We start from the raw sequence: 26479 nt of genomic DNA on the forward strand, positions 1-26479 counted from the left end.
AATAATTTTTTGAAGGCAAACCGCTATTTTCACAAAGGTGATTTTACGATTATTTGTGGGTGTGGGACAGGCATGGGGTATGCGTAATCAAATGTCCAATCCCAAGCATTCCACAATCCACATATTGTAGAATGCGTTCTTTTCCAAACCAGCCAAGCCAAAATGTGTAAAGCATTGCATAATTAACAATATCAAGAGATTATCTGCTCTGGCGTAATTAATTATGAGGCCAGAATACTTGAAGAGATCACAAAAAGTGAAGCTACAGTGCTACAGCATCTTTGGTACCACAGAGTTTCTAAACCCATAGGTACAACATCGCGAGATTTCCGGGAACGCTTGTAAAACAGACCAAACATAAGTGAAATATTCGTCCTTAGTTGTTCCTTTTCTATAAATCTAAAGGCACAACCTAGATTCGGGATAATGTCTTGAGTAGCTGAACATGTTACTACTCCAAAAAAAAAGTGACAAACTGACACGTTTTCATTTTCGTAAGAAATTACTTTATATTGAAGGAGTACCTTTGAGTTGACGGCTTGCACATGCGCAATTTGGCGCTAGACGACCGTTTCGACCCGATGACATGTTTCTACGCATGAGTTTAGCAAGCCAACGTCGCCATGACATCGCCTTCAAGTGTGAGTGGGAATTTCTATTGGATGAACAGTTTTAGCCTATCTTCATACTGTACTGTATTTATTGGTACTTGTATGAGGTCAAAGCGCATGTGAGGTCTGAAAATAAACACTATATGGCGACAGAAATGCTTGCTTTGGCTATCTCCAGCTGTGCATATACTGACTGTATCTCCAACTGTGCTCCTCCATGGTGCTGCTCCTGGAGAAATATTACAGTATCTGTCTGGCTGTTGCAGAGATGTTTGAAACTTCTTTTCAGTTTCTTTGGTGTATGTTGAATGTTGATTACAATGGAAATCATATGCAGCATTTCGTTTTGACGCAACAAAAAAGATCACAGCGCCTCCCCCACTGAGAACGGTTGTGATTTGATTTATTAGGATCCACATTAGCCAACGCCAATGGAGACAGATAGTCTTACCGAGGTCTGACATATAACGAAAAAAACATTACAAACAAGACTTTACAATTTACATAATTTAAAAACATGAACATGTAGTGTGTGTGTGTGATCTATCAGTTACACATACATGTCAGTACATACACACAACAAGTAGATCACATGGGGGAGAGGCATTGTGCTGTGAGGTGTAGTTTTATCGGTTTTTTGAAACCAGGTTTGCTGTTCCCTTGCACTATATGAGATGGAAGGGAGTTCCATGCACTCATGTCTCTGTATAATACTGTAGGTTTCCTTGAATTTGTTCTGGACCTGCGGACTGGTGGCATGTCTAGTGGAGTGAGTGTGTGTGTCAGTGCTTTGCGTAAGTCTACCATGCAAACAATTTGAAATTTCCAACACATGAATGGTTCTTATAAAAACAAGAAGTGACACAGTTAGTCCGACCTCAAGTCTTAGACAAGAACGACTGGTATGCATAGTGTTAATGTCAGTCCTCTGATTATGAAGATGAAGAGCAAGATGTGCTGCTCATTTCTGGGCCAGCTGCAGCTTAACTAGGTCTTTCTGTGCAGCACTTGATCTTATGGCTGGACAATAATCAAGATCAGATAAAACTAGAGCCTGCAGGACTTGATTTGTGGGGTGTGGTGTCAAAAACGCAGAGCATCTCTTTATTATGGACAGATCTCTCCACATATTTACAACCATTGAATCTATATGTTTTTACTATGACTGTTCACAATCTAAGGTAACACCAAGTAATTTCGACTCCTCAACTTGTTCAACAGCCACACCATTCATTACCAGATTCAGCTGAAGTCTAGAACTTAGGGAATAATTTGTACCAAATACAATGCGCTTAGTTTTAGAGATGTTTTGGACCAGTTTATTACTGGCCACCCATTCCAAAACAGACTGCAACTCTTGGTTAAGGGTTTCAGTGACTTCATTAGCTGGTGTTGCTGATGGTTGAATCATCAGCATACATGGACATATGTGCTTTGTTTAATGCCAGTGGCAGGTCATTGGTAAAACTAGAAAAGAGTAGAGGGCCTACTGGTACACCCCACTTTACATGTTTGACATTAGAGAAGCTTCCATTAAAGAAACCCCTCTGTTCTTTTAGATGGATAGTTCTGAATCCACTATATGGCAGAGGTTGAAAAGCCATAAAACATAAGTTTTCTCAACAAATTGTCAATAATATCAAAGGCTGCACTGAAATCTAACAGTATAGCTCCCACAATCTTCTTATTATGCATTTCTTTCAACCAATCATCAGTCATTTGTGTCAGTGCAGTATGTGTTGAGTGTCCTTCTCCATAAGCATGCTGAAACTTTGTTGTTAATTTGTTTACGGAGAAGTAGCATTGTATTTGGTCAAACACAATTTTTTCAAACAGTTTGCTAAGAGCTGGCAGCAAGCTGATAGTTCTGCTGTTAGTACCTCTTTACCACTCTTGGGTAGCAGAATGACTTTGGCTTCCCTCCAGACCTGAGGACAGACTTTCCTCTAGGCTCATATTAAAGATATGAGATATGAGTCCGATACCATCCTCAGTAGCTTTCCATCTAAGTTGTCAATGCCAGGTTGTCACTATTGATCAATAACAATAATTTTTCCACCTCTCCCACACTAATTTTACAAAATTGAAACTTGCAATTGCTTTTCTTTCTTTTTTTTTGTGAGTGACTACTTACCACACCCACAGAGTCAAATATTGTCTATATCGTAGAAATGTATGAACACCAAAAATTGCTTTTTTACATTTTTACTTAAGGTTAGGCCTAATGTTAGCAGAGTGGTTAAGGTTATGTTTAAAATAAGGTTTTAAGATGATATATTGTGGAAATAGGCGGGGTTTGGGCATAATTAGGACTTTGCGGCTGTGGTAACTAGTGATGACAAACTGATGTCGCGTTCAAGTGATAGTCGGAACTAGGAAACTATTTCCGACTTGCCAACTTGTTGTAGTTATAACACGTGCCGCGTCGACGAAATTCCAAGTCGGAAATGTCCGAGTTTCGTAGATCCAGCTAGCATTTGAACGAGGCATGAGCCCCCACAAACAAACCACATCATCTGCGTCATTCCCCGCCACCCTGGCCGCCCTAGATGTCAGCCATTTTACATAGCAATCGCGACTGAATTCGTCCCAAAAAAGTAGCTAGCAATCAGGCCTAAATACAAATTTATATTTACAGCTGACAACCGCCTGAAGTGCAAAAATGGAAACCGAAGGCCAAGTTGACTTCAGCACAGACGAGTTTCCGGAGGGCTCCAAGATAAACGCAAGCAAAAACCAGCAGGATGACGGGTAAGCAACGAACCAGCTAATGTTAGTTAAGTAACATTACAGTAGCTAACTTACTTTTAAGCGTAACTAGCTACTGTTATTTTGCCAGCTGGAGACTAGTGGTAACAAGCCAAAGTTTGCTAGCTAGCTAATGTTAGTCCCTGTTGTGATCGTGCATAGCTAGCTAACTAGTGATAAGTTAACTATCTTACCAGCGCGTCATATCTGGCCAAGTTGGCTGACGACGTTAACTTGGGTTAGTCAAGTTGTCACCGTGATATTTATAACTTTCGAAAAGCATTGATTTCAGATTGTCATTGGTGTAACGTTAGTGTTAATGGTCTTGTTGGTTATTGCCGCACTTTCCCCCTCCCTCATACATTAAGTTGCTGCTGGTTTAGAATCCTGACATATACAATAAAAAACCTGTCCTGAGCATACTCAGTGGCCCACCGAGACTAGAATCAGAAGTGTGACGAAGTTCACTGTTCAGGATACAGTGACAAAGCTGTTGCCTTTATAGTTAACCGTTCTAAACAGCTCGACTCATTTAGGCCTAATCAGCTTGCAGGTGATAGCTATCAAAGCTTGACCGAATGTAAATATGAGTCATAGTTAGTGACTCAGCTTGTTAGGGAGGTAACTTCAAGATCATTTTAGTCTGAAATATCAGTAGCAGTAAGGATGTAGTTATGACTGTCTGATGTTGCCTTTATTAGTCTCCTTCATTCTCCATTCACAGCAAGATGTTCATCGGTGGGCTCAGTTGGGACACCAGCAAAACGGACCTCATGGATTACCTGTCGAAGTTTGGAGAAGTTCTAGACTGCACCATCAAAACAGACCTGATGACGGGCCGGTCCCGGGGCTTTGGCTTTGTCCTCTTCAAAGATGCAGAGAGCGTAGACAGGGTAGGCACTAGAACAGACTGAGGACAGGGCATGATGCCTCTACTTGTCTTGTTTTCTTAAATCTGCACAGATGTGAAATAACTAGATAGGTTTGAAGACATACATAGTTGGCATCCACTCACATTACTTGAACAATCACACGCACACCCAGTTTCACTGACACTTTGTCCTGTGTGCAGGTTTTGGAGCTGAAGGAGCACAAGCTGGACGGGAAGCTGATCGACCCAAAGAGGGCCAAAGCCATGAAGGGGAAAGAGCCGCCCAAGAAGGTGTTTGTCGGAGGCCTCAGCCCAGACACTCCGGAGGAGGAGATCAGGGAATACTTTGGAGCTTTTGGAGATGTGAGCGACTGCGTGTACTGTCCAATATATTCATGTTTTATATATGGTAGACCCATGCTTTTAGGAAGTTGTATGTCCACTGAGCAAGTGTTGGTGTAATGGAGCTAGAGCTGATGCTATTGTATGATCAACTATCCTTTTCACATGGTACAAAGACTGGGAGATTTGCAGAATGTTATGATTACTGTGTTCATAGCAGCTAACTGAGAGAAACTCTTGTGTTGTTTCCAGATTGACAGCGTCGAGCTTCCCATGGATACCAAAACCAATGAGCGGCGCGGTTTCTGCTTCGTGACCTACTGTGAGGAGATCCCTGTCCAGAAGTTGTTGGAGTGCAGATACCACCAAGTCGGGGGCGGAAAGGTAGCTGGAGTCCGCTTATTCACAGTGAACCCTGTTACCCAGCTTGCGCTGGTAGACAAAGCTATTCTTTCTATGCTATTTAATCAACTTAGCTTAGACAGTGATTTTGAAGAATTATGTTTGTAGACAAATAACTTCAAGAAAATGTCAGCACTGTTTTTCAGAAGTGTTTTGGTTCATGGTGTGTTTTCTCTGCAGTGTGAAATCAAAGTGGCCCAACCCAAAGAAGTGTACAGACAGCAGCAACAACACAGAGGAGAGAGGGGGGGCTACGGTGGAGGCGGAGGATACAGGGGCCGGGGACGAGGAGGTATGTACAGCTACATCTAGCCTATGGCACTGAAGAATGCACATCAGAAGAATACGTTTAAATTCAATCAACTTTATTCTTCCACAAGGGAATTTCTTGTGTGGCATTTGACACATGCAACAATGACCGTGCTGATGACCGAACAGGGCATGCATTGCAGTATATTGAAAAGAAAAAGACATACAAGTGTCTTTGAAACTACAATACAGACTTGTCACACTAAACCTTTCCATTGTCTCTGTGCAGGTCAGAGTAGCTACAACCAGGGTTACAATGGCTACTATAGCCAGAACTATGGTAGCTACGGCAACGGATACAACCAGGGATACAATGGCTACACAGGCTATGACTACTCTGGCTACAACTATAATAGTTATGGTTATGGACAGGGATACGACGACTACAATGGTAAGCTACACTGTTGATGGCAACTATCGAAACAAGCAGTGCCTTTCAGCCCCCAGCAACAACTCTTGTACCTATAGCTAAGACAACAGGTGGAAAAATGTCTTCTTGTATGTACTCAATAGTTCTGGAAAAAAAATAATAAAACGGATGTCTGTAATGCTGCCTGCCTTGGGTCTCTTTGCTCTGGTGCATGTTTGTGAGGGGTCCTCCATATCCAGGCAGTGCACTTTGTTATTTTATAGGGAACACTTGCAACATTAATGATCATTGAGCCCATATACAGTTCTATACGATTACATTTGTATGGCACACACAATTAAGAGTACTTGTAGTTACATTCCTGGGTATATAGAGTAAAGCACACCTTAATGTACAGAGTCTCTTTAGCACATTTGAATTGTTTTGTCATATACACCAAATATGCGCAGTGAAATGTACAGGGTCAGCCATAGTAGTATGGTATTGACCTTTTGGCTAATGGCCTAATGCTTGAACCGCTATGCTACCTGCTGCCCAATCTTGACACATAATTGTGCATCTCAGTACTGATACAATAACATTCAATTTGAAAGTCCAAGAAAAAAAATAACAATTAGGTACACAAACACTACAGACTACATCCTACTGATTATTTATGATTTCTTGCTGCCATTTACCCCATAAAGGAAAGTGAACTTAAACTCTCATGTCAACTGAACTTCAATTGATAACACCTTGATAGGATTTCCTCCTACAACTGTTTTGTTTCTGTGAAGTTCTCCTGTGACCCTTAATCTTCCTGACCTCTAACCCTTGACCTTCCCCATAGGCCAGCAGAGCAGCTATGGGAAGGCCTCTCGAGAGGTCACAACCCACCAGAACAACTACCAGCCTTACTGAGCTGATCTAATCCAACAAGACCTGCTTAGACCTCTGGTAAGACCACACTCTCACCTTCACATTAGGCCTGACCTACAAAAAAATGAACACTTAAAGATCAATAGACACTAAACAATTACTCTAAAACCTATCAAGAGAGAAAGCAAGTGGTTTCTATTACCATGCACCCCCCCATTCTGACAGATACATCTAAAGAGTCATGTCTATAGATCTTTAATGGAAAAAATGTTTCTGTAGTGGTTTGCCTTTTTTATTAAGCTCTCCAGAAAAAACGTAAGCGTTTTTCTGTAGATTGTCCTTTCCCCCCCTTGCTTTTTAACAGGTGTTCATAAGGAAATAACATAAAGAGACTTGATAGCATTGTTAACAGGTAAAGTACTGCTAAGGGTACAGAGTAAGGACCTATCCTAAGTTTTCCTTTTCTTTTCCTAACTCTGATGTTGTACCTTGTTTGTACCTGCCAGCGGGGACTTCATTGCAGGCCGTGTGTCACCTGACCACGACAATCTCTGGGCGTCGCACATAGCGGGCAGAGAGCACGGCATGCACAAGAAAACGCTGTCCTGCGGTATGGTCTCTTCACACTTCCTGTAACCAGCGATTTTAAACAAAAAGAAACATAAGAAAAAGGACAAATGAATCTCTTTTTCAGTTTAAGTGTTTGCTTTAACGATTTGTCAAATGGATTTTTTACAGGATATTAATATGAAACAGTACAAATGTACCTCGACTTGTATTTATGTATTGTCTTAATTTTAGTGGTCTTGTGTTTCAGTTCTGGAGCTTCAGTGTTTTTTTTGTTTGTTTCTATAATGAACCCCTTTCTTAAACTCAATGCTTGCTTTTTCTTTATAGCCCTTAGAGAACTTCACTTGATAAACACAACTTTTTTTTTTAAACTTAGGTGTTAAAGATCATATGTAAACCAGCTTTATGATGCCATAAAAAGCTGACGACTCAAAATGTAATATTTGAGCCATTTGTGTAGCTGGCTTGAAACTTCCACCAAATGTTTTTACCTTTTTAATAGTTTAGATATGGTCATGTTTGGGCGTGCTCCTTAATGGTGAAATTGAGCCACCAATTCATTGGAGCTGAAGCTTTTGCTGGCCGGTGAGCTGTTACAGAACAGGCTACAGAACCTTGGTGAAGCTGCGAGTTCTACATATGATCTTTAAAACGGAATGGAGAGAAACAAACTATTAATAGTTTAAAGTTGACAGCACAAGCAGAAGTTAAACAGTGAAACATGGACGTGCAAGGTTCACTGTGCCCTACAGAGCTCCAGAGTTGGTAACACCTACTGTGTTGTGTCCTTGTTTGCAGACTGACTGGGCTGGCTGGTGGACTGGAGAATGACCCTGTACCCATGTGGCAGCATTGGGGGATGAATCCTATCCTGTCCTCAGATCAGCTCATGTTTTAAACACCAGAATCCTCTTCCTGAGATGAAGCTGTCATGAAGACATGCAGCGCTTCTGACTTTGTATATAGCGAGGTTGACATTTTTGGGGGTTCTTGTCCCCCCCCACTTCCCTTCATCTTGTACTGTGCTGAGGTTGTAGGTCTAGGTTTCATCATGATTTAATGTGTTCTTATTACCTTGATTTAACTTAGCCTGTTTTTCTGTTTTTAAACTTGGATTTTTCTGCAGTGTTTTGGATAAAGGTATTATTAAAGAGGGTACAAAAGAGATGTGCTTGACTTTGTGCTTGATATTCTGTTCTGCATTTCATAACACCAAACCATAGCTGCTGCTCTAGTCATTGACTTGAACATTAGGCCTGTAGGTACGACTTCAGCCTAGGTGCAATAATCATTACACGTGAAATAATGTTTTGATTCACACAACATTTATGTACTGAGAATAAACACGGCCTTATTTTTTTCTAGGATGTCATAGTTTTTGACATCCGTGCATGGAACCTGTGACTTGGATGACAACTCCCCTGTCATCCAAACTGTTGTGACGACAGTGCGATTTAAAGCATATAATTACATTTGTGCTATTTGGTTTTAAGAGGTCTAGAAAAATGAGCACCTCCCTCAAGCTAGTTTCCACCATTTTATACATGACGCCATTTATGTTTACGTAGCTAGCGAGAAAGCAAGCTGTCAACTGCCGTTATCTTGCAAAATATACTAGATGAAGTAGGCCTGTCGGTATAGTTAGCGAAACCAGAAGGATTGCTCATCCGTGGTGCCTAATATTTGTTTTGTGTCTGGTCTTTAGTAAGATAATGTTACTAACCTTGGGGGAAAACATATAACGATTTCCGATTCGAAAGCAATTCAGACAAGACGAAACAAACACTCTCGCTAGCACGCATCATCGACAGCAGCTGATCAACTAGTTATTTGAGCAACACCAACATGTCGGAAGGTCTTGAAACCTGCGAAGATCCAGCTATGGGGGAAATTGAGCACGGACGGACAGGCTAGCAGCGAGGAGCAGATACCAACGGCTGCAGAGAGCGGCCAGTCAGGAGAATCCAAGGGATCAAAGATTGATGCCAGCAAAAAACGAAGAGGATGAGGGGTGACTGAGACCGCTAGCTAACGTTGGATAACTGATGTTACCTATATTGCTAGTTAGCTCAGCGTCGAATAAGTGACAAGTAGCTATTTTGTTGAATACTTTTGTTATTTCCTCGCAGCGTTGGGTAACTTCTATGAGGAATCACTTTTTTTTAAATGCCAGTACCTAGCTAGCTATAACTCACTTTAGGGTAGATCGGGTAACTATTGTGGCTGTCGCGTCCATCAGCTCTTGTTGGATGTAGTTTTGTATGTGTAGATTGCTATTAGTTACACCCGTCACCACATAATAAACGAGAATAGAATCAATGTGTTGAAAATTCCAAATGGTTTGCATAGTCAATTTACACACAGCACTGACACACACACTTACCTCATCAGCCATGCCACCAGGGGTCTTTTCACAGTCCCCAGGTCCAGAACAAATTCAAGGGAAAGTATATTATTATACAGAGCCATGAGTGCATGGAACTCTCATCTTATATAGCACAAATGAACAACAAACCTGGTTACAAAAAAACGAATCAAGCAACACCCCAAAGAATGATGCCTCTCCCTCATGTGAACTACTTGTGTGTATGTACTGACATGTATGTGTAACTGATAGATACACACACACACACACACACACACACACACACACACACACACACACACACACACACACACACACACACACACACACTACATGTTCATGTTTTTAAATGTATGTCAATTGTAAAGTGTTGTTTGTAATGTCTTTTTCGTTATATGCCGGACCATAGTAAGACTAGCTGTCACCATTGGTGTTGGCTAATGAGCATCCTAATAAATAAAATTTTAAAAATCCTTTACATCTTGTAAAAGCTGCTGTACGCATTATCCAAGCATGCTCTTGTTAATTATCATGATCATATCTCTAATGATAACATTGACCCTAATCCAAGACTCTGGCTGTGTTCCCTCTCTAATGTAATGGCTTCAACTCCTTTCCCTCTTTCCCACTGATGGGTGAAAGGAAAGCAGATGAGAAAGGGAATTGGAACACAGCCAGAGTCCTTGTGTTGGGAATTGCTATTCAGAATTTAACATGTTTGTATCTGCACTATCTTTAAATGCAGGTAAATGTGTGTTGGTCTGGAACTGGGACACAACAAAGAAGGATTTGAAGGATTACTTCAAGTTTGGGGAGGTGGTAGACTGCACCCTGAAGCTTGACCCCATGACAGGTTGGTCTCGGGGGTTTGACTTTGTCCTGTTCAAAGCAGCTGACAGTGTTGATAAGATATTCCTGATTGTATTTGTTGTGAATATGACATGGCAGCCATGGGATGTGAGTCTTTTCTGCCCAATCAGTTTCTTTATTAACTGATTGTATATGTTGTGAATATGACATGACAGCAATGGGATGTGAGTCTTTTCTGCCCAATCAGTTTCTTTATTAACTGATTGTATATGTTGTGAATATGACATGGCAGCAATGGGATGTGAGTCTTTTCTGCCCAATCAGTTTCTTTATTAACTGATTGTATATGTTGTGAATATGACATGGCAGCAATGGGATGTGAGTCTTTTCTGCCCAATCAGTTTCTTTATTAACTGATTGTATATGTTGTGAATATGACATGGCAGCAATGGGATGTGAGTCTTTTCTGCCCAATCAGTTTCTTTATTATCATTTTTCCACAAGCTGAATGGGAAGGTGATCGACCCTAAGAAGGTCAAGGCCATGAAGAACAAGGAGCCAAACAGGAAAGTCTTTGTAGGAGGTCTTTCTCCAGACACCCCCGAGGAGAAGATCAGGGAATAATTTGGTACCTTTGGAGAGGTAGGCTACAGTAGACTTATATTTGACATGGTCAGATGTTCTTTAGAGAGTGTGCTCGCCTGGGTGCCAATCTGAACGATTGAATCAGATCAGTCCAAAGCAATTACCTGAAAGAGCTGATATTTACTCACGGCATGTGTGTGCAAGTTGACCAAAACATTCAAACCTTGTACAATGGATTATTCTATTCCTGAGTTTTCTGTGTGAACAGTTGGAGTCCATTGAGCTCCCCATAGAAACCAAAAGCAACAAGAGATGGGGCTTCTGCTTCATCACCTTTCAAAGAGGAGGAGCAAGTGAAGAAGATCGTGGAGAGAAAGTACAACAGTATAGGATTTAGGAAGTTACTGTACAGTACATCATGGCTTCCCTTGAAGGTGTACCTGTGGATGTATTTAAAGGCCTACCTTCAAACTCAGTGCCTCTTTGCTTGACATGAGGAAGAAAAACAAATTCCGCCAAGACCTCATAAAAAAATTGTAGACCCCCACAAGTCTGGTTCATCCATGGGAGCAATTTGCAAACACCTGAAGGTACCACTTTCATCTGTACAAACAATAGTACGCAAGTATAAACACCATGGGACCACGCAGCCGTCATACCGCTCAGGAAGGAGACGCGTTCCGTCTCCTAGAGATTAATGTACTTTGGTGCGAAAAGTGCAAATCAATCCCAGAACAACAGCAAAGGACCTTGTGAATATGCTGGGGGAAACAGGCACAAAAGTATCTATATCCACAGTAAAACAAGTCCTATATCGACATAACCTGCTCAGCAAGGAAGAAGCCACTTCTCCAAAACCGCCATGAAAAAGCCAGACTACGGTTTGCAACTGCACATGGGGACAAAGATCCTCTGGTCTGATGAAACAAAAATAGAACTGTTTGGCCATAATGACCATCGTTATGTTTGGAGGAAAAAGGGGGAGGCTTGCAGCATCATGTTGTGGGGTGCTTTCCTGCAGGAGGGACTGGTGCACTTCACAAAATAGATGGCATCATGAGGATGGAACTTATGTGAATATATTGAAGCAACATCTCAAGACATCAGTCAGTAAGTTAAAGCTTGGTCGCAAATGGGTCTTCCAAATGGACAATGACCCCAGGCATACTTCCAAAGTTGTGGCAAAATGGCTTAAGGACAACAAAGTCAAGGTATTGAAGTGGCCATCACAAAGCCCTGACCTCAATCCTATAGAGAATTTGTGGGCAGAACTGAAAATGCTTGTGTGAGCAAGGAGGCCAACAAACCTGACTCAGTTACACCAGCTCTGTCAGGAGGAATGGGCCAAAATTCACCCAACATATTGTGGGAAGCTTGTGGAAGGCCACTCAAAACATTTGACCCAAGTTAAACAATTTAATGGTAATGCTACCAAATACTAATTGAGTGTATGTAAACTTCTGACCCACTGGGAATGTGATGAAAGAAATAAAAGCTGAAATAAGTCCTTCTCTCTACTATTATTCTGACATTTCAAATTCTTAAAATAAAGTGGTGATCCTAACTGACCTAAGACAGGGAATTTTTACTAGGATTAAATGGCAGGAATTGTAAAAAAAAACTGAGTTTAAATGTATTTGGCTAAGGTGTATGTAAACTTCTGACTTCAACTGTATGTAAATGTCATATTTCAGTTTTGTATTTTTTATTAATTTGTAAACATTTCTAAAAAACAGTTATTACTTTATAATTTTGTGGTATTGTGTGTAGATTGATGAGGGGGAAAAAACTATTTAATACATTTTAAGAATAAGCCTCTAATGTAACAACTTGTTACGAATGCACTGTATGTATACAAGATTCTAGAATATTCCAAAATGCACCAGAAAAAAAACAACAACATTTATCTGGAATTGAATTTGAAATAATGTATTTTTGTTTTTGTTTATGAAGTAGTGTGAACGTTTTGGTACATTATGCTTTACCCTTGGATAGTACACTCACCGGCAATTTTATTAGGTACACTACCCCAAAAATTGATATATATATAGCCGTAGCTTGCTATATAAAGCAGGCAGACAGGCATCGAGGCATTCAGTTACTGTTTGATTGAACGAGTGACCTAAGCGACTTTGAGCGTGGTACAATCATCTGTGCCAGGTATGCGAGATCCAGTATCTCAGAAATGGCTGCCCACCTGGGCTTTTCACACATGACAGTGTCTAGAGTTCACTGAGAGTGGAGCGACAAACAAAAAACATCCAGTCAGCGGAGTTCCTGTGGGTGAAAACAGCTCGTTGATGAGAGAGGATGAAGGAAAATGGCAAGAATCGTGCAAACTAACAGGCGGGCCACAAACAAATAATGTCACAGTACAACAATGGTGTGCAGAATGTAATCTCGGAACGCACAACTTGTCGATCCTTGTCATGGCTGGGTTATTGCAGCAGATGACCACGCGTTCACCAACGCTGGACAATTGAGTGGAAAAACATTGTCTGCTCCGACGATTCTTGGTTCTTGTTGTGTCATGCTGATGGCAGAGTAAGGATTTGGTGTAAGCAGCATGAGTCCATGGACCCATCCTGCCTGGTGTCGAACGGTACAGGCTGGTGGCATTGATGTACTGGTGTAGGGAATGTTTTTCTGGCACACGTTAGGTCCTTTGATACCAATTGAGCAACAAATGTTTTTGAAACCTTGTAGAATCAATTTCCTGAAGAATTCAAGCTGTTCTGGTGGCAAAGTGGGGTCCGGCCAGTTACTAGATGGATGTACCTAATAAACTGGTCGGTGACTGTAACTCATTGCTAGTGGAGTGTAACTACACGGTAATGGAGTGAACTATTATGGCTGCCAGAGGTGGCCACCATTTACAAATATAAAAATCATTCAGTTTAAGGAATTCAATACACCTTAAAACTGTAACGTTAGTTGTTAGAAATGTTCTAAACTTTTTTCAGGACCCTGTCTTTCAAAGATCATTTGTAAAAATCCAAATAACTTGACAGATCTTCATTGTAAAGGGTTTAAACACTTTCCAATGCTTGTTCAATGAACCATAAACAATTAATGAACATGCACCTGTGGAACGGTCGTTAAGACACTAACAGCTTACAGACGGTAGGTAATTAAGGTCACAGTTATGAAAACTTAGGACACTAAAGAGGCCTTTCTACTGACTCTGAAAAACACTAAAAGAAAGATGCCCAGGGTCCCTACTCATCTGCGTGAACGTGCCTTAGGCATGCTGCAAGGAGGCATGAGGACTGCAGATGTGGCCAAGGCAATAAATTGCAATGTCCGTACTGTGAGACGCCTAAGACAGCACTACAGGGAGAAAGGACGGACAGCTGATCGTCCTCGCAGTGGCAAGACCATGTGTAACAACACCTGCACAGGATCGGTACAACCGAACATCACACCTGCAGGACAGGTACAGGATGGCAACAGCAACTGCCCGAGTTACACCAGGAATGCACAATCCCTCCATCAGTGCTCAGACTGTCCGCAATAGGCTGAGAGAGGTTGGACTGAGGGCTTGTAAGCCTGTGTAAGGCCGGTCATCACCAGATATCACCGGTAACAACGTCGCCTATGGGCACAAACCCACCGTCGATGGAGCAGACAGGACTGGCAAAAAGTGCTCTTCACTGACGAGTCGCGGTTTTGTCTCACCAGGGGTGATGGTCGAATTCGCGAATATCGTCGAAGGAATGAGCGTTACACCAAGCCCTGTACTCTGGAACGGGATCAATTTGGAGTTGGAGGGTCCGTCATGGTCTGGGGTGGTGTGTCACAGCATCATCGGACTGAGCTTGTTGTCATTGCAGGCAATCTCAACGCTGTGCGTTACAGGGAAGACATCCTCCTCCCTCATGTGGTACCCTTCCTGCAGGCTCATCCTGACATGACCCTCAAGCATGACAATGCCAACAGCCACACTGCTCGTTCTGTACGTGATTTCCTGCAAGACAGGAATGTCAGTGTTCTGCCATGGTCAGCGAAGAGCCCAGATCTCAATCCCATTGAGCATGTCTGGGACCTGTTGTATTGGAGTGTGAGGCGTAGGGCCATTCCCCCCAGAAATGTCCGGGAACTTGCAGGTGCCTTGGTGGAAGAGTGAGGTAACATCTCACAGCAAGAACGGGCAAATCTGGTGCAGTCCACGAGGAGGAGATGCACTGCAGTACTTAATGCAGCTGGTGGCCACACCAGATACTGACTCCTACTTTTGATTTTGACCAACCCTATATTCAGGGACACATTATTCCATTTCTGTTAGTCACATGTCTGTGGAACTTGTTCAGTTTATGTCTCAGTTGTTGAATCTTCTTATGTTCATACAAATATTCACACATGTTAAGTTTGCTGAAAATAAACTCAGTTGAGATGCCGTTTCTTTTTTTGCTGAGTTTATATTGTGTATTAAAAAAAAAAATAGACAAACAAACATTATGAAATGTATCTTATTAAATATCAAATGAACAGATCCATATAATCCAAAAACAGCCAAACAAATTCCAGGAAGCTTATTTACAAAAGTCGTAATGTGAAATTATATTTTGTCACGTTACTATGCACAATCCACCTTGAATCCGCCTTGGAGGAGACTAAAATAAAATTCAAAAAATGACTCGGTGATTGTGGTTCGTCCTTTTCCTCGTGTTGATAATGTAGTACTGTAGGAGTCTGAGGTGATTTAACTGGGGATGACACCTGTAGCAAACAGGATGATGAGGATGAGAATGATCAGAACTATCACTCCAATGATGATCATCATCTTGGCGTTCTTCCACCAGTACTTCCGGGCTACCCGTGTGGATGTCCTCTGAAAGGAGTCTGCCTGAAAATGGGAGGAAATTATGGAAAGTTAACTCAAATATAATTGTGTTTCAAGTAAGCTAAAGAAGGAAGAGACAGGAAAGCAAATGCAGCTTGGCTGTTTACAGCCATTCTCCAACCTACAGGAACCACACTTCCTTATCACCTTGACAGGATAAGAAAAGAAAAAAAACACAATTGTCTTTTTTAGAATACTTACGGTTGCTTGTAGGTCATGTGTCTTGTCAACCAAGTCATCTAACCTCTCTCCCCTCTCCAGAACTTTGTTAATGTTGTCTTTGAGTATAACTTTGACTTCGTTGACTTGGCCCTGCACAGAGTCCAGCTTAGAGGAGGCTGGCTGTTGAGAACTGTAGTCAGCCTACAGAGAGGAGGAGGAAGGGGAGAGAATCCTCTCTGAATAACATCAACATATTAGGTATGGCATACTGTGTAAACATTGTCGTCAGAATAACATGACACGTATCATTACTGTAGGAGAACCATTTTTAGGACCAATTTCACCACAAATCATCACAGACAGAAGGGAATGGAAAAACTGCATTTGTTCACAGTGTGGACATTTGCATCTGACTTAGCAATGATAACAGTAGCAACATTAAGAGGAATCGTCAATATCAATTAACTTAAAGAAAATTTGCAAAATATAGGAGCCAATACATGATGGGGCAGAATGCAATTCCATGACATTCCAGGACATATCATATGAACATACTGTATCTGAAAGCAGGGCCAATTGAATGTTGCTTTAGCCCTCAGCCTCAACCATTCCTTTATTGACACTCCCCTGACAAGAAAATCCTCCTCACAGCTAGGTCACCGATTTGTTTAGTCCAAAAGCTTCTTGCAATGTTACGAGATCACTGGACTCAGACATTTACTGACACATGCAAGTCACATGTAAATAATTGTATTCACAGTCTGTTGTTCCTAGTCTCCCGAGTCTTTAACCACTAATGCGCTGCTCACCATAGTGCTAACAGTTCAGATCATTAGTGTGCCCTCAAGGCCTCGAACTGCCTCACGACCTCCACTTGACAAAAGTCAAACTACTTACCATGTCAGAATAGTAGAACACAATTAATATACATCCACAACCACTTCAGAGGGTAACGGTTTCACAAAGACGTTTTATCCAGACTGATGACAAGCATAGTAAATAAAGTCGAGACAGGTAAAGTCTGTCTCAGGCAGCTGTAGGTTGAGACAGATTTCATAGGGCGCCTCCCCTCCCTGTAGTTACACATTAACTACTGCTGCTGCACCGGGGCGCTACCATTGGCCCAACGTTAGTCACTTATCTCTTTACATAGAACTAGGATTAGTAGAAAAGACATTGCTCTTAAACCCACCCCATGAAGATCTTCATAACGTTATATATTTCTATGGCACACCCAATATTGCACGTAGAGCACTTCAGATAGAAAGAGGAAATCTGACTGAGACGACGTGATAAGAATGTATGTCATGTTGTTCTGATTATGAATTCTCATTCTACTAATTCTAATTCTATGTGTCTTTAAGACATACCATCAGCTGTCCAAGCACCTGATGCAGGTCAGAGCTGAATTCATATGGCTGGGCAAAGGCCGCTTTCTTTATCAGGGGGCTGTTAGCAAAGAAACTGCAGATCTGGAAGGCAATAAGAAGTGAAGTCGCTTGGTACTTAAGCTACACCTGATTTCCATGGCTGGTCACGTTCAGAGCTTTCTGTTCAAAACATGAGGCTAGCACCAGGAAGAGCAGGGCATACACTATATTTATGGAAATAAGTTCAGCTTGTGTTATTTTAAAGAGACATATTTGATCTAATTGTTTTCACATGCTTAAGTGTTACTGTTTAGGTATCACAGGATGGTTTAGAATGAATTGTTTAACTTAGTGACTTCTGTAAAGAGGGTATAACTTGAAGAAAATAAAGAAACAATTTCTTTGGCCATCAAACTGTACCAGAACCCTATGTCTTGTGGTGGACTCTGCCATTGTAACTCGTTATGTAAGACACTACAGTAAAAGATTGTACATGTAAACTGACCTGGTTAAGGAATTCATGGGCCCTCCTGGACTCATAGCTGAGCTCTGTGACACAGACGTAGGACACGCCATCCTCTGACAGGATGTGGTATCTGAACCTGATTGTTAAAACAAACACATTATGGCCAGCACTTGGAATTACATTTGCAATGATGTAGTTTGGGAATTGTTATCTCACCCATCCAATTCTATGGACCTTCGATAGAGAGCTCCAAACGGAAGTGGTCTCAGAAAACTCAATGCTGCCTCCTACAACCCAGAAATACATCTACAGCTGTGTTAGGAATAATCCCCCTCCCTTTTACACACACTGACACACACTAGCCTACCTGAAACCTTCCACCTCTGAGGGCAAGATCAGCAAGGATGATGTTGCTTCTTTCCACACAGCAATACACTATTGGCATGGTCTTTGGTTGGTTACAAATAGTCACAATTACTCATCTGTGCTGCAGCGTTCTTGTCGGTAAATCTGTCATTTGAGGAGAGTAATTATTGCTTGGTTAATCACCAATGAATTTATGATACGCTAAACTCACAAGTTGCATAGGTTTGCAGCTACGGTTATCTTTGTCCGTCTGATGACCCTACCTTGTAGCCTGTGCGCTTAGTCACTGTTACTTTGTAACACTTTATTTTATATAATCTAGCTAGGCCTATGTTGGATTCAAAAGCATATGTAAAAGCACAACGTTAGCTAGTTTAAAACAGAAATAGTAACGTACATTTTGTTAGCTTGCTAAATGGCTAGACCGTTCCGTTTCCAGGGGACGTTAGAATGTCACGAGACATTTTACTCAGGATTCGAAGGCACATCCATCATCAAGTTGATCAACAGCTGGATGCATGCACATCATATCATGGCCAGCAGACGGCGCTATTTTTTTATTTTGTTTATCTTTATTTAACTAGGCAAGTCAGTTAAAGAACAAATTCTTATTTACAATGACGGCCTACAAAAAGGCAAAAGGCCTCCTGCGGGGATGGGGGCCTGGGATGAAAAAAATTAAATACAATATAAATATAGGACAAAACACACATCACTACAAGAGAGACAACACTACATAAAGAGAGACCGAAAGACAACAACATAGCAAGGCAGCAACACATGACAACACAGCATGGTAGCAACACAACATAACAACAACATGGTACAAACATTATTGGGCACAGACAACAGCACAAAGTGCAAGAAGGTAGAGACAACAATACACAACACGAAGCAGTAAGAGTGTCCATTATTGAGTCTGAATGAAGAGATTGAGATAAAACTGTCCAGTTTGAGTGTTTGTTGCAGCTCGTTCCAGTCACAGAATGTGACTAGCAGAATGGGTGTTGTATGTGGAGGATGAGGGCTGCAGTAGATATCTCAGATAGGGGGGAGTGAGGCCTAAGAGGGTTTTATAAATAAGCATCAACCAGTGGGTCTTGCTACGGGTATACAGAGATGATCAGTTTACAGAAGAGTATAGAGTGCAGTAATGTGTCCTATATGCAGTGAACTTCAAACTGTCGCCTACTGTAGATGTATAAATGTAATAATCATTCATCAATAGTATGTATGGCACCTGCTTCCGTTCTAACCTCAAACCCAAGTCAAGCTTTTGATTGAAGCACTTGTTTAACCGACCAACTGAAGATGAATCCCAGCGGCAACAGGTCCAGTGTGAAAACACCTCAACATTACCGAACTCTTTGTGCACTATAACCTGTTATGAAGACGGGTATGATTATGTTGTGAGGAGAGGTCACCTCCAAGGCTATAGTGGCTCTCGTGGAGGTGGTCAGGAACACCGCTAAGAAGATTGGTTACGTTCGCTCCTCCACAGGTACAGTTATTCACAGAGCAGAGTTAGCCTCAGCCAGGGTACCAGACTGTTTATGCATTTAGCAATGGTACATCTTTGCAAGACAACATCTGTCAGGATTTGGCCAGGGTTGTTCCGGGTTTTGGTCACTAGATGCCCCCATTGTGCTTTTTGACCTTATGTTTTTTCCCTTGTTCCCCATTATTATTTGCACCTGTGCCTCGTTTTCCCCTGATTGTATTTAAACCCTTAGTTTCCCTCAGTTCTGTGCTCTGTGTTTGTATGTTAGCACCCAGCCCTAGTGTTCTGTGTATTCTTGTCGATTCCGGTGGATGCTCTTGTGGAATTCTGTTTTTGTTTTTGAGTATCGCTTGAGGCTTTTTTGTGCTATTCCTACCACCTTTTGGATTTGCCATTTTTGTATTGAAGGACTTCTCCTTTTTACTTTATTAAATACACCGTCTTAAGTACTGCTGTGTCTGCCTCATCTTCTGGGTTCTGCTGACTTTTCGTGGCTCAGTTGGTTAAGTGACTGTTTCTCACTCCGGAGACCCAGGTTCGTAACCGGGTCCTGACAAACATCGGTCCACAATTTAATTTGAAAATATAGTAAATTGGTTTCTAGTGATAGCCTACATCACAAGGTCAATGTGTACGTGAAAGTGACACTAATGTAAGGCGGCTGTGTCTTCCAGGGTTGGACTGTAAGAGGTGGAACTGTTTCCTCCGGGGTTTGACTATAAGAGGAAACTGTGTCACTGTCTTTCTCTATTTGACTACTGTCTCCTATACTGCATGGTTTGACTTATAACATGGTTTGACCTCAGTGGCGATTTTAGCATGTACATCTTGGTGGGGCAAAGAAATACTAAAGTGGGATGCATGCCAGCAAGCCACTACACAACACTAAACAATACATTAATTACACTATAACGGTGACAAACGGTGCCTGCAAACTGTTAGGGCCTACATACAGCTGCTGTCTGGCAGCGAAACAGATCATTCAGCCTTATTTACTGCCCTTTAAAAAAACATAGCTGATATGGCTGACTTGCTTAAACAAATGTGGCTTCTAATGACAATTGAGATGTACAAACTATGGTATAAGGGGACGACAAGTGGATAAGAGGCAATCCGTGATTTCGATTAAGACATTAATGAGCGAGCGAGGACAGACGTAGTAAATATAACTATTTGTTTAGCACTTTTGAAATGTACAGCGATAGAATTCAGAACAAAGGCCCTTCTTACAGTGTTCTCCCTGTACACCAAGTCAGAACCATAGGATAAATAATGGGGGCACATAAGCAGACAATGAAAGCTCTTACTATATTCGATGATTACATTTCTCTAAAACAGGTTATAGGCTACATGTGCACCACCAAGTCAGAACAGTAGGCAAAATTATTAGGGTGAGGCTCATGTGCTACTAACATCTTACTACACAATATACACTTAGTATTACTTTCTTAGCTACAGTACACATATCTCCCTGGCATATTACAACATTTATGCAGCAGTATACAATACATTTTTGGACACACCATGTTGTACTGTGCTCACTTGAACAGGAAGGTGGAGTGGCGGTCCTTCGTGGGCAAATTTTGTCATCAAACTTTGTCATTTGGGCAGTCTTGATACAACATTTTGAACAGAAATGCAATGGTTCATTAGATCAGTCTAAAACTTTGCACATAAAATGCTGTCATCTAGTGGCCAAAATCAAAATTGCGCCTGGGCTGGAATATACATTATGGCCTTTCTCTTACCTTTCAAAGATGATGGTTTAAAAAAAATACACAATAATGTGTTTTTTTTTTCTTTGTATTATCTTTTACCAGATTTATTGTGTTATAAAGTGTTTAAAGTGTTTCCTTTCAAATGGTACCAAGAATATGCATATCCTTGCTTCAGGGCCTGAGTTACAGGCAGTTAGATTTGGGTATGCCATTTTGTGCGAAAATTGGGAAAAAGGGGAGGATCCTTAATTAAGCAAGTCAGCCATATCAGCTGTTTTTTAAAGGCAGTAAATGAGGCTGAATGAACTATTTCGCTGCCAGACAAGGCTCCACTGATAGCAAGGTGTAGCAGTGGTAAGGTTTTGGGACTGCTGTTGGGACACCTTTATGTAGGCCCTAACAGTTTGTGGGCACCGTTTGTCGCCGTTATTGTGCAATGAATGTATTGTTTAGTGTTGTGTTGTGTAGTGGCTTTAGTGGCATGCATCTAAAAAAAAATTTTTTTGCCCCACCAAGATATACATGCTAAAATCGCCACTGATAATATATAATAACCGCAGCTTGTGAGTCAACCTGCACAGTAGCAACCAATGTGATAATGGCTTGGGTTATTCATATCACTACACTGTATTTATTTATTATTTAATTTAATGTTTTTCAGGTTATGAAATGTTTTGAATTCAATGCAATAAATATTGTACGATTCAGATTCTAGTTTTGTCACGCCCTGATCTGTTTCACCTGTCTTTGTGATTGTCTCCACCCACCTCCAGGTGTCTCCTGTTTTTCCCATTAGTCCCCGGTGTATTTATCCCTGTGTTTCCTGTCTCTCTGTGCCAGTTTGTCTTGTATTGCCAAGTCAACCAGCATTTCTCCTAGCTCCTATTTTCCTCAGTCTCTTTTTTCCCTAGCCCTCCTGGTTTTTATTTTATAGTATTTTTATTTTTTAGCCCTCCTGGTTTTGACTCTTGCGTGCCCTGATGCCGAATCTGCCTGCCTGACCACTCTGCCTTTTCTGACCTCTAGCCTGCCTATCCCCTTGTACCGTTTGGACTCGGACCTGTTTACTAAACCCCTGCCTGTCCTGACCTCTCACCAGCCTATCCCCTGGTACTGTTTGGACTCAGACCTGGTTTATGAACTCTCGCCTGTCCCAGACCTGACGTTTGCTTACCCCTTTTGGTACAATAAATATCAGAGCTCAAACATCTGCCTCCTGTGTCTGCATTTGGGTCTCGCCTTGTGCCCTTATAAGTTTTTGGAAATCACAATTGGGAAATACTGTTTATTATAGTCACGGTTCTAGCCACTCAGCTGGTTATATGATATTGCTTCATAAGTTTAGAGGTGATATTTCAGAGTCTTGTGTGTCCAAAGAGGGGAGATGAGTTATATTGATCTCCAAACTAGATAATGCTTTTTTTTTACATGCAATGTGTATGGGTACAATTCTCCCACCTCAAATAATACTTTATTTTTGGATCTTGCTGTTAAGCTTACTGAGCTGCAAAACAAGTATACAAATGCATGGCTTATAACTGCCAGGGTGTTTATTTAATACAAACTTAAACGATTATACCTGGTGTAATAGGTCAATGATAGTCAGATCCAGAATTGATTTGTTTCTCATTTCTACCCCACTTTTACAGTATGTACAAGAAGTAAGTCATAAACATGCTCCTTCGATTGATCATAAAATGATATTTTTGAAGTTAGAATGTTCTGAAAAATCCAGTGGCGTTCAAGGATACTGGAAACTTAGTAATTCACTCCTAAATGATCCAGTCTTTGAAAAGAGCATAAAGAACTTGCTCATAGACTTGTTTAATTCAGATGATTTAGAACCAAAGCATGGAAGTAAATGGGAAATAGTTCATATTTAAGGTAAGATCTATTGGCATTACAAGCAGTAAGGAACTATAGGAGCAAAAATGTTTGAAAGACGATGAACTTCTGAATAAATTGAATGTTCTTTTTAAAAAAGGATACCATTTCAGCAGAGGAATAAACAGATTTGAATACATCTCGAATAGAAGTAGATCAAATGTAAATGAATGTAGCTAAAGGGGCCTTCATTAAATCTAGAGCAAAATGGGTTGAGGAGGGTGAGAAAAACACAAGCCGTTTTTTTGCTCTTGAAAAAAGTAACTATAAGACCAAATCTCTTTCTGCCTTAAATACTGACAACATATTGTGTAAAGACCCTATGAGCATCACTAGCTTTGTGTATTCTTTCTATGACAATCTGTATACATTTAATGGGATTGAATGGGAACGTTTTATAAAACATGTCCATGGTCATGTTCCAATGATTTCTGATGAGTTCAAGTCCATATGGGAAGATGAGTTTTCTTTAGTGGAGATTAGAGATGCGCTTAAATCTATGAAGAAGGGCAAAGCACCTGAAACAGATGGTCTTTCTGCAGAATGTTATTTACACTTTTGGGAACATTTAGAGGGACCAGTATTCAACATGTTCCAAGAATGCCTAGCTAAGGGTGAGATGATTACTACCATGAAACAAGGGGGTATTTCCTTAATACCAAAGCTTGATAAAGATCCCCTTTTCATAGAACATTGGAGACCCATTACATTATTAAATACAGATTATAAATGGATTACTTTAGCATATGCCAATAGACTTACAATGGGCCTAAATCATCTTATTCATGAAACTCAAACTGGTTTCATGAAAGGTCGCCACATCAGCTGTAACATTGGGTTAGTTTTAGACTTGATTGATTACGCTGATTCAATTGACTCAGAGGCTATTATTTTATTCCTCAACTTTTGTAAAGCATTTGATACAACTGAACACAAATTCCTAATATAGTCGTTGTACACTTCTGGTTTCGGGACTATCTTTGTGTCTGTTATCAATATGTTTTAGAAAGATATTAAAAGTTATATTATGATTCATCTTAACACATCTAAAATATTTAATATTCACCGTAGTGTACGCCAGGGTTGCCCTATTTCAACTTTCGTATTCATTTTAGTTGTAGAATTACTATATATTAGGATTCTAAAAAACCCTGAGAGGTATTTTAATATTTGGAAAATGAATACAAATATCTCAATTAGCAGACGACACAGCTCTGTTTCTAAAAGACAAGGATCAAGTTGCTATTGCGCTTAAAATTATCAAATCATTCTGTTCAGCTTCTCGTCTGTAACTTTACTTAATAAATGTGAAATATTCGCCATACATAACTCACATTACCAATCTGTTGAGCATATTCCAGTGAATGATCATGTAAAATATTTAGGGGTGCACATGGCAAAAAAAACATATTGTCCATCAACATCTCAATTTCTTTCAGAGATTAAAGAAAACAAAATCCATCTTAAATAACTGGCTCCAGACTAATAACTGGCTCCAAACTGTTCAAATTTCATGAACAAGCCCTTTTAGCCTGGGAACACTGTTATGTCCACAACTCCTCCCCACACAAGGCACTTCTGTGGAACAACAAAGATATCGTTGTTAAATACAAGCCTTTGTTCTTCCCTAAGTGGTTTGAAAGAAATATTATATTTGTGCTTGATTTATTTGATAAAGAAGGAAATATACTCTCTTATAGAAAGTTCTTACAAACATCTAACTTCCCAATAGATTAAAAATAATTTAATTCTATACGCAAAGCAATACCTTCAGGACTTCAGGACTTCAGGACTCAATTAATGAAATCTCATCTGTGCTTTGGAGAACATAGATGCACAAATTAAAGATAGATGCACAATTTATTTTAGAAGGTTGCCCTCTGCTGGATAAGAAATGTAATAATACATTCGTAAGAGAGCCTTTAAACTCCAAAAACAAGCTCTCTCCGAGAGGGAAATTCTTCTGGAATGCATATATTACTGAAATTTAATGAAAGAAAGCTCACAAATTTTGTATGTCAAATAAAGTAAAATAAATTAACTTTAAAATTGTGCACAAAATATACCCTTGCAATAACTTGTCTAAATTCATGAACTTAGAGGACATATGCCTTTTCTGTGGTAAAGAAGGGGAAACAATTATACACATTTTTTTACGTGTGACTTTTTTTTAATGAGCGAGTTAAGTATCTACATTTATTATTTCATTAATGAGACCCATGTATGTACAATGAAATATGTAATATGTTATTATTCAAATGAAAACAAAACTACAGAATTTGTCGTTAACTTCTTCATTCTCTCTGGTAAATGTTATATACACAAAAACAAATATTAGAAATCTGTCCCCAAATGCAATATATTTTTATTTGAAATCCAATATTTAATTAAAAACAAATAACAAAAAGCCACTGTATTCCCCAGGTGGTAAAGGTAGGTAATAACACATCTGCCACACTGATCCTCAACACGGGGGCCCCTCAGGGGTCCGTGCTTAGTCCCTTCCTGTACTCCATGTTTACCCACAACTGTGTGGCCAACCACGACTCCAATGCCATCATTAAGTTTGCTGACTACACAACAGTGGTAGGCCCCATTATTGACAATGATGAGACAGCCTATAGGGAGGTCAGAGACCTGGCAGTGTGGTGCCAGGACAAAAACCTCTTCCTCAATGTGAGCAAGACAAAGGAGCTGATTGAAGACTAGGCCCTCATTAACATTGACGCTGCTGTAGTGGAGTAGGTCGAGAGTTTAAAGTTCCTTGGTGTCCACATCACCAACAAACTACCATTGTCCAAACACATCAAGACAGTCGTGAAGAGGGCACGACACATTTTCCCCCCAGGAGACTGAAAAGATTAGGCATGGGTCCCCAGATCCTCAAAAATTATACAGCTACACAATCGAGAGCATCCTGACCGGTGGCATCATCGCCTGGCATGGCAACTGCTCGGCATCTGACCGTAAGGCGATAGAGAGGGTAGTGCGTACAGCCCAGTACATCACTGGGGCCAAGCATCCTGCAACCCAGGACCTATATTTATTTTATTTGTATGTAACCTTTATTTAACTAGGCAAGTCAGTTAAGAACAAATTCTTATTTACAATGACGGCCTACCCCGGCCAAACCCGGACAACGCTGTGCCAGTTGGTCGCCGCCCTATGGGACTCCCAATCACGGCCGGATGTGATACAGCTGACCGTGATTGATATATACTAGGCAGTGTCAGAGAAAAGCCCCAAAAATTCTCCAGTCACCCAAGTCATAGACTGTTCTCTCTGCTTCTCCCTCAAGCCATAAGACTGCTGAACAATTAATCAAATG

General features: G+C 40.7%; 3 protein-coding genes and 1 long non-coding RNA gene across 6 annotated transcripts in view; 2 read left to right on the forward strand and 2 right to left on the reverse strand.

Moving 5' to 3' along the window:
* LOC135517696 (enolase-phosphatase E1) overlaps positions 1-7098 on the reverse strand; it is a 25723-nt gene extending 18625 nt beyond the window's left edge. The window contains exon 1 of the mRNA XM_064942220.1: positions 7000-7098. Coding sequence (XP_064798292.1) covers positions 7000-7098 — 99 coding nt within the window. The remainder of the gene's footprint in view (positions 1-6999) is intronic.
* hnrnpdl (heterogeneous nuclear ribonucleoprotein D-like) lies at positions 3120-8246 on the forward strand. Of its 2 annotated transcripts, XR_010452074.1 has the most exons (9): positions 3120-3362; positions 4084-4252; positions 4432-4593; positions 4825-4956; positions 5155-5266; positions 5513-5674; positions 6483-6589; positions 7018-7121; positions 7880-8246. XR_010452074.1 is itself a non-coding variant. In XM_064942218.1 (8 exons), the coding sequence occupies exons 1-7, from the start codon at positions 3274-3276 to the stop codon at positions 6551-6553; spliced, it is 897 nt and encodes a 298-aa protein (XP_064798290.1). In that variant the 5' UTR covers positions 3120-3273; the 3' UTR covers positions 6554-6589; positions 7880-8246. The 2 variants fall into 2 exon arrangements, 1 of the variants encoding a protein (XP_064798290.1); XM_064942218.1 differs by lacking the exon at positions 7018-7121.
* Positions 8247-8568: 322 nt separating this feature from the next.
* Positions 8569-15477, forward strand: LOC135517700 (uncharacterized). Of its 2 annotated transcripts, XR_010452076.1 has the most exons (3): positions 8582-9092; positions 10192-10299; positions 10761-15477. It is a non-coding gene; the product is annotated as an uncharacterized LOC135517700 (long non-coding RNA). The 2 variants fall into 2 exon arrangements; XR_010452075.1 differs by having other exon boundaries at positions 8569-9092; positions 10192-15477.
* Positions 15293-16906, reverse strand: LOC135517699 (vesicle-associated membrane protein 8-like). Its single transcript, XM_064942225.1, has 3 exons — positions 16744-16906; positions 15886-16047; positions 15293-15687 (listed from the first exon to the last, which is right to left on the reverse strand). Exons 1-3 carry the CDS (start codon positions 16744-16746, stop codon positions 15544-15546), a joined length of 309 nt encoding a protein of 102 aa, XP_064798297.1. The 5' UTR covers positions 16747-16906; the 3' UTR covers positions 15293-15543.
* Between the last annotated feature and the right edge of the window lie 9573 nt (positions 16907-26479).

This window comes from Oncorhynchus masou, chromosome 28 (assembly GCF_036934945.1).
Source record: "Oncorhynchus masou masou isolate Uvic2021 chromosome 28, UVic_Omas_1.1, whole genome shotgun sequence".
In the NCBI taxonomy this organism is placed as follows: domain Eukaryota; kingdom Metazoa; phylum Chordata; class Actinopteri; order Salmoniformes; family Salmonidae; genus Oncorhynchus; species Oncorhynchus masou.

Coding starts and splice junctions, on each gene's coding strand:
- LOC135517699 (XM_064942225.1), bottom strand. Junction 15,688..15,885: donor CACATGACCTACAAGCAACC/GTAAGTATTCTA, acceptor TCCCATTTTCAG/GCAGACTCCTTTCAGAGGAC.
- hnrnpdl (XM_064942218.1), top strand. CDS start 3,274: ATGGAAACCGAAGGCCAAGTTGACTTCAGCACAGACGAGTTTCCGGAG. Junction 4,594..4,824: donor ACTTTGGAGCTTTTGGAGAT/GTGAGCGACTGC, acceptor TGTTGTTTCCAG/ATTGACAGCGTCGAGCTTCC. Junction 5,675..6,482: donor GGGATACGACGACTACAATG/GTAAGCTACACT, acceptor CCTTCCCCATAG/GCCAGCAGAGCAGCTATGGG.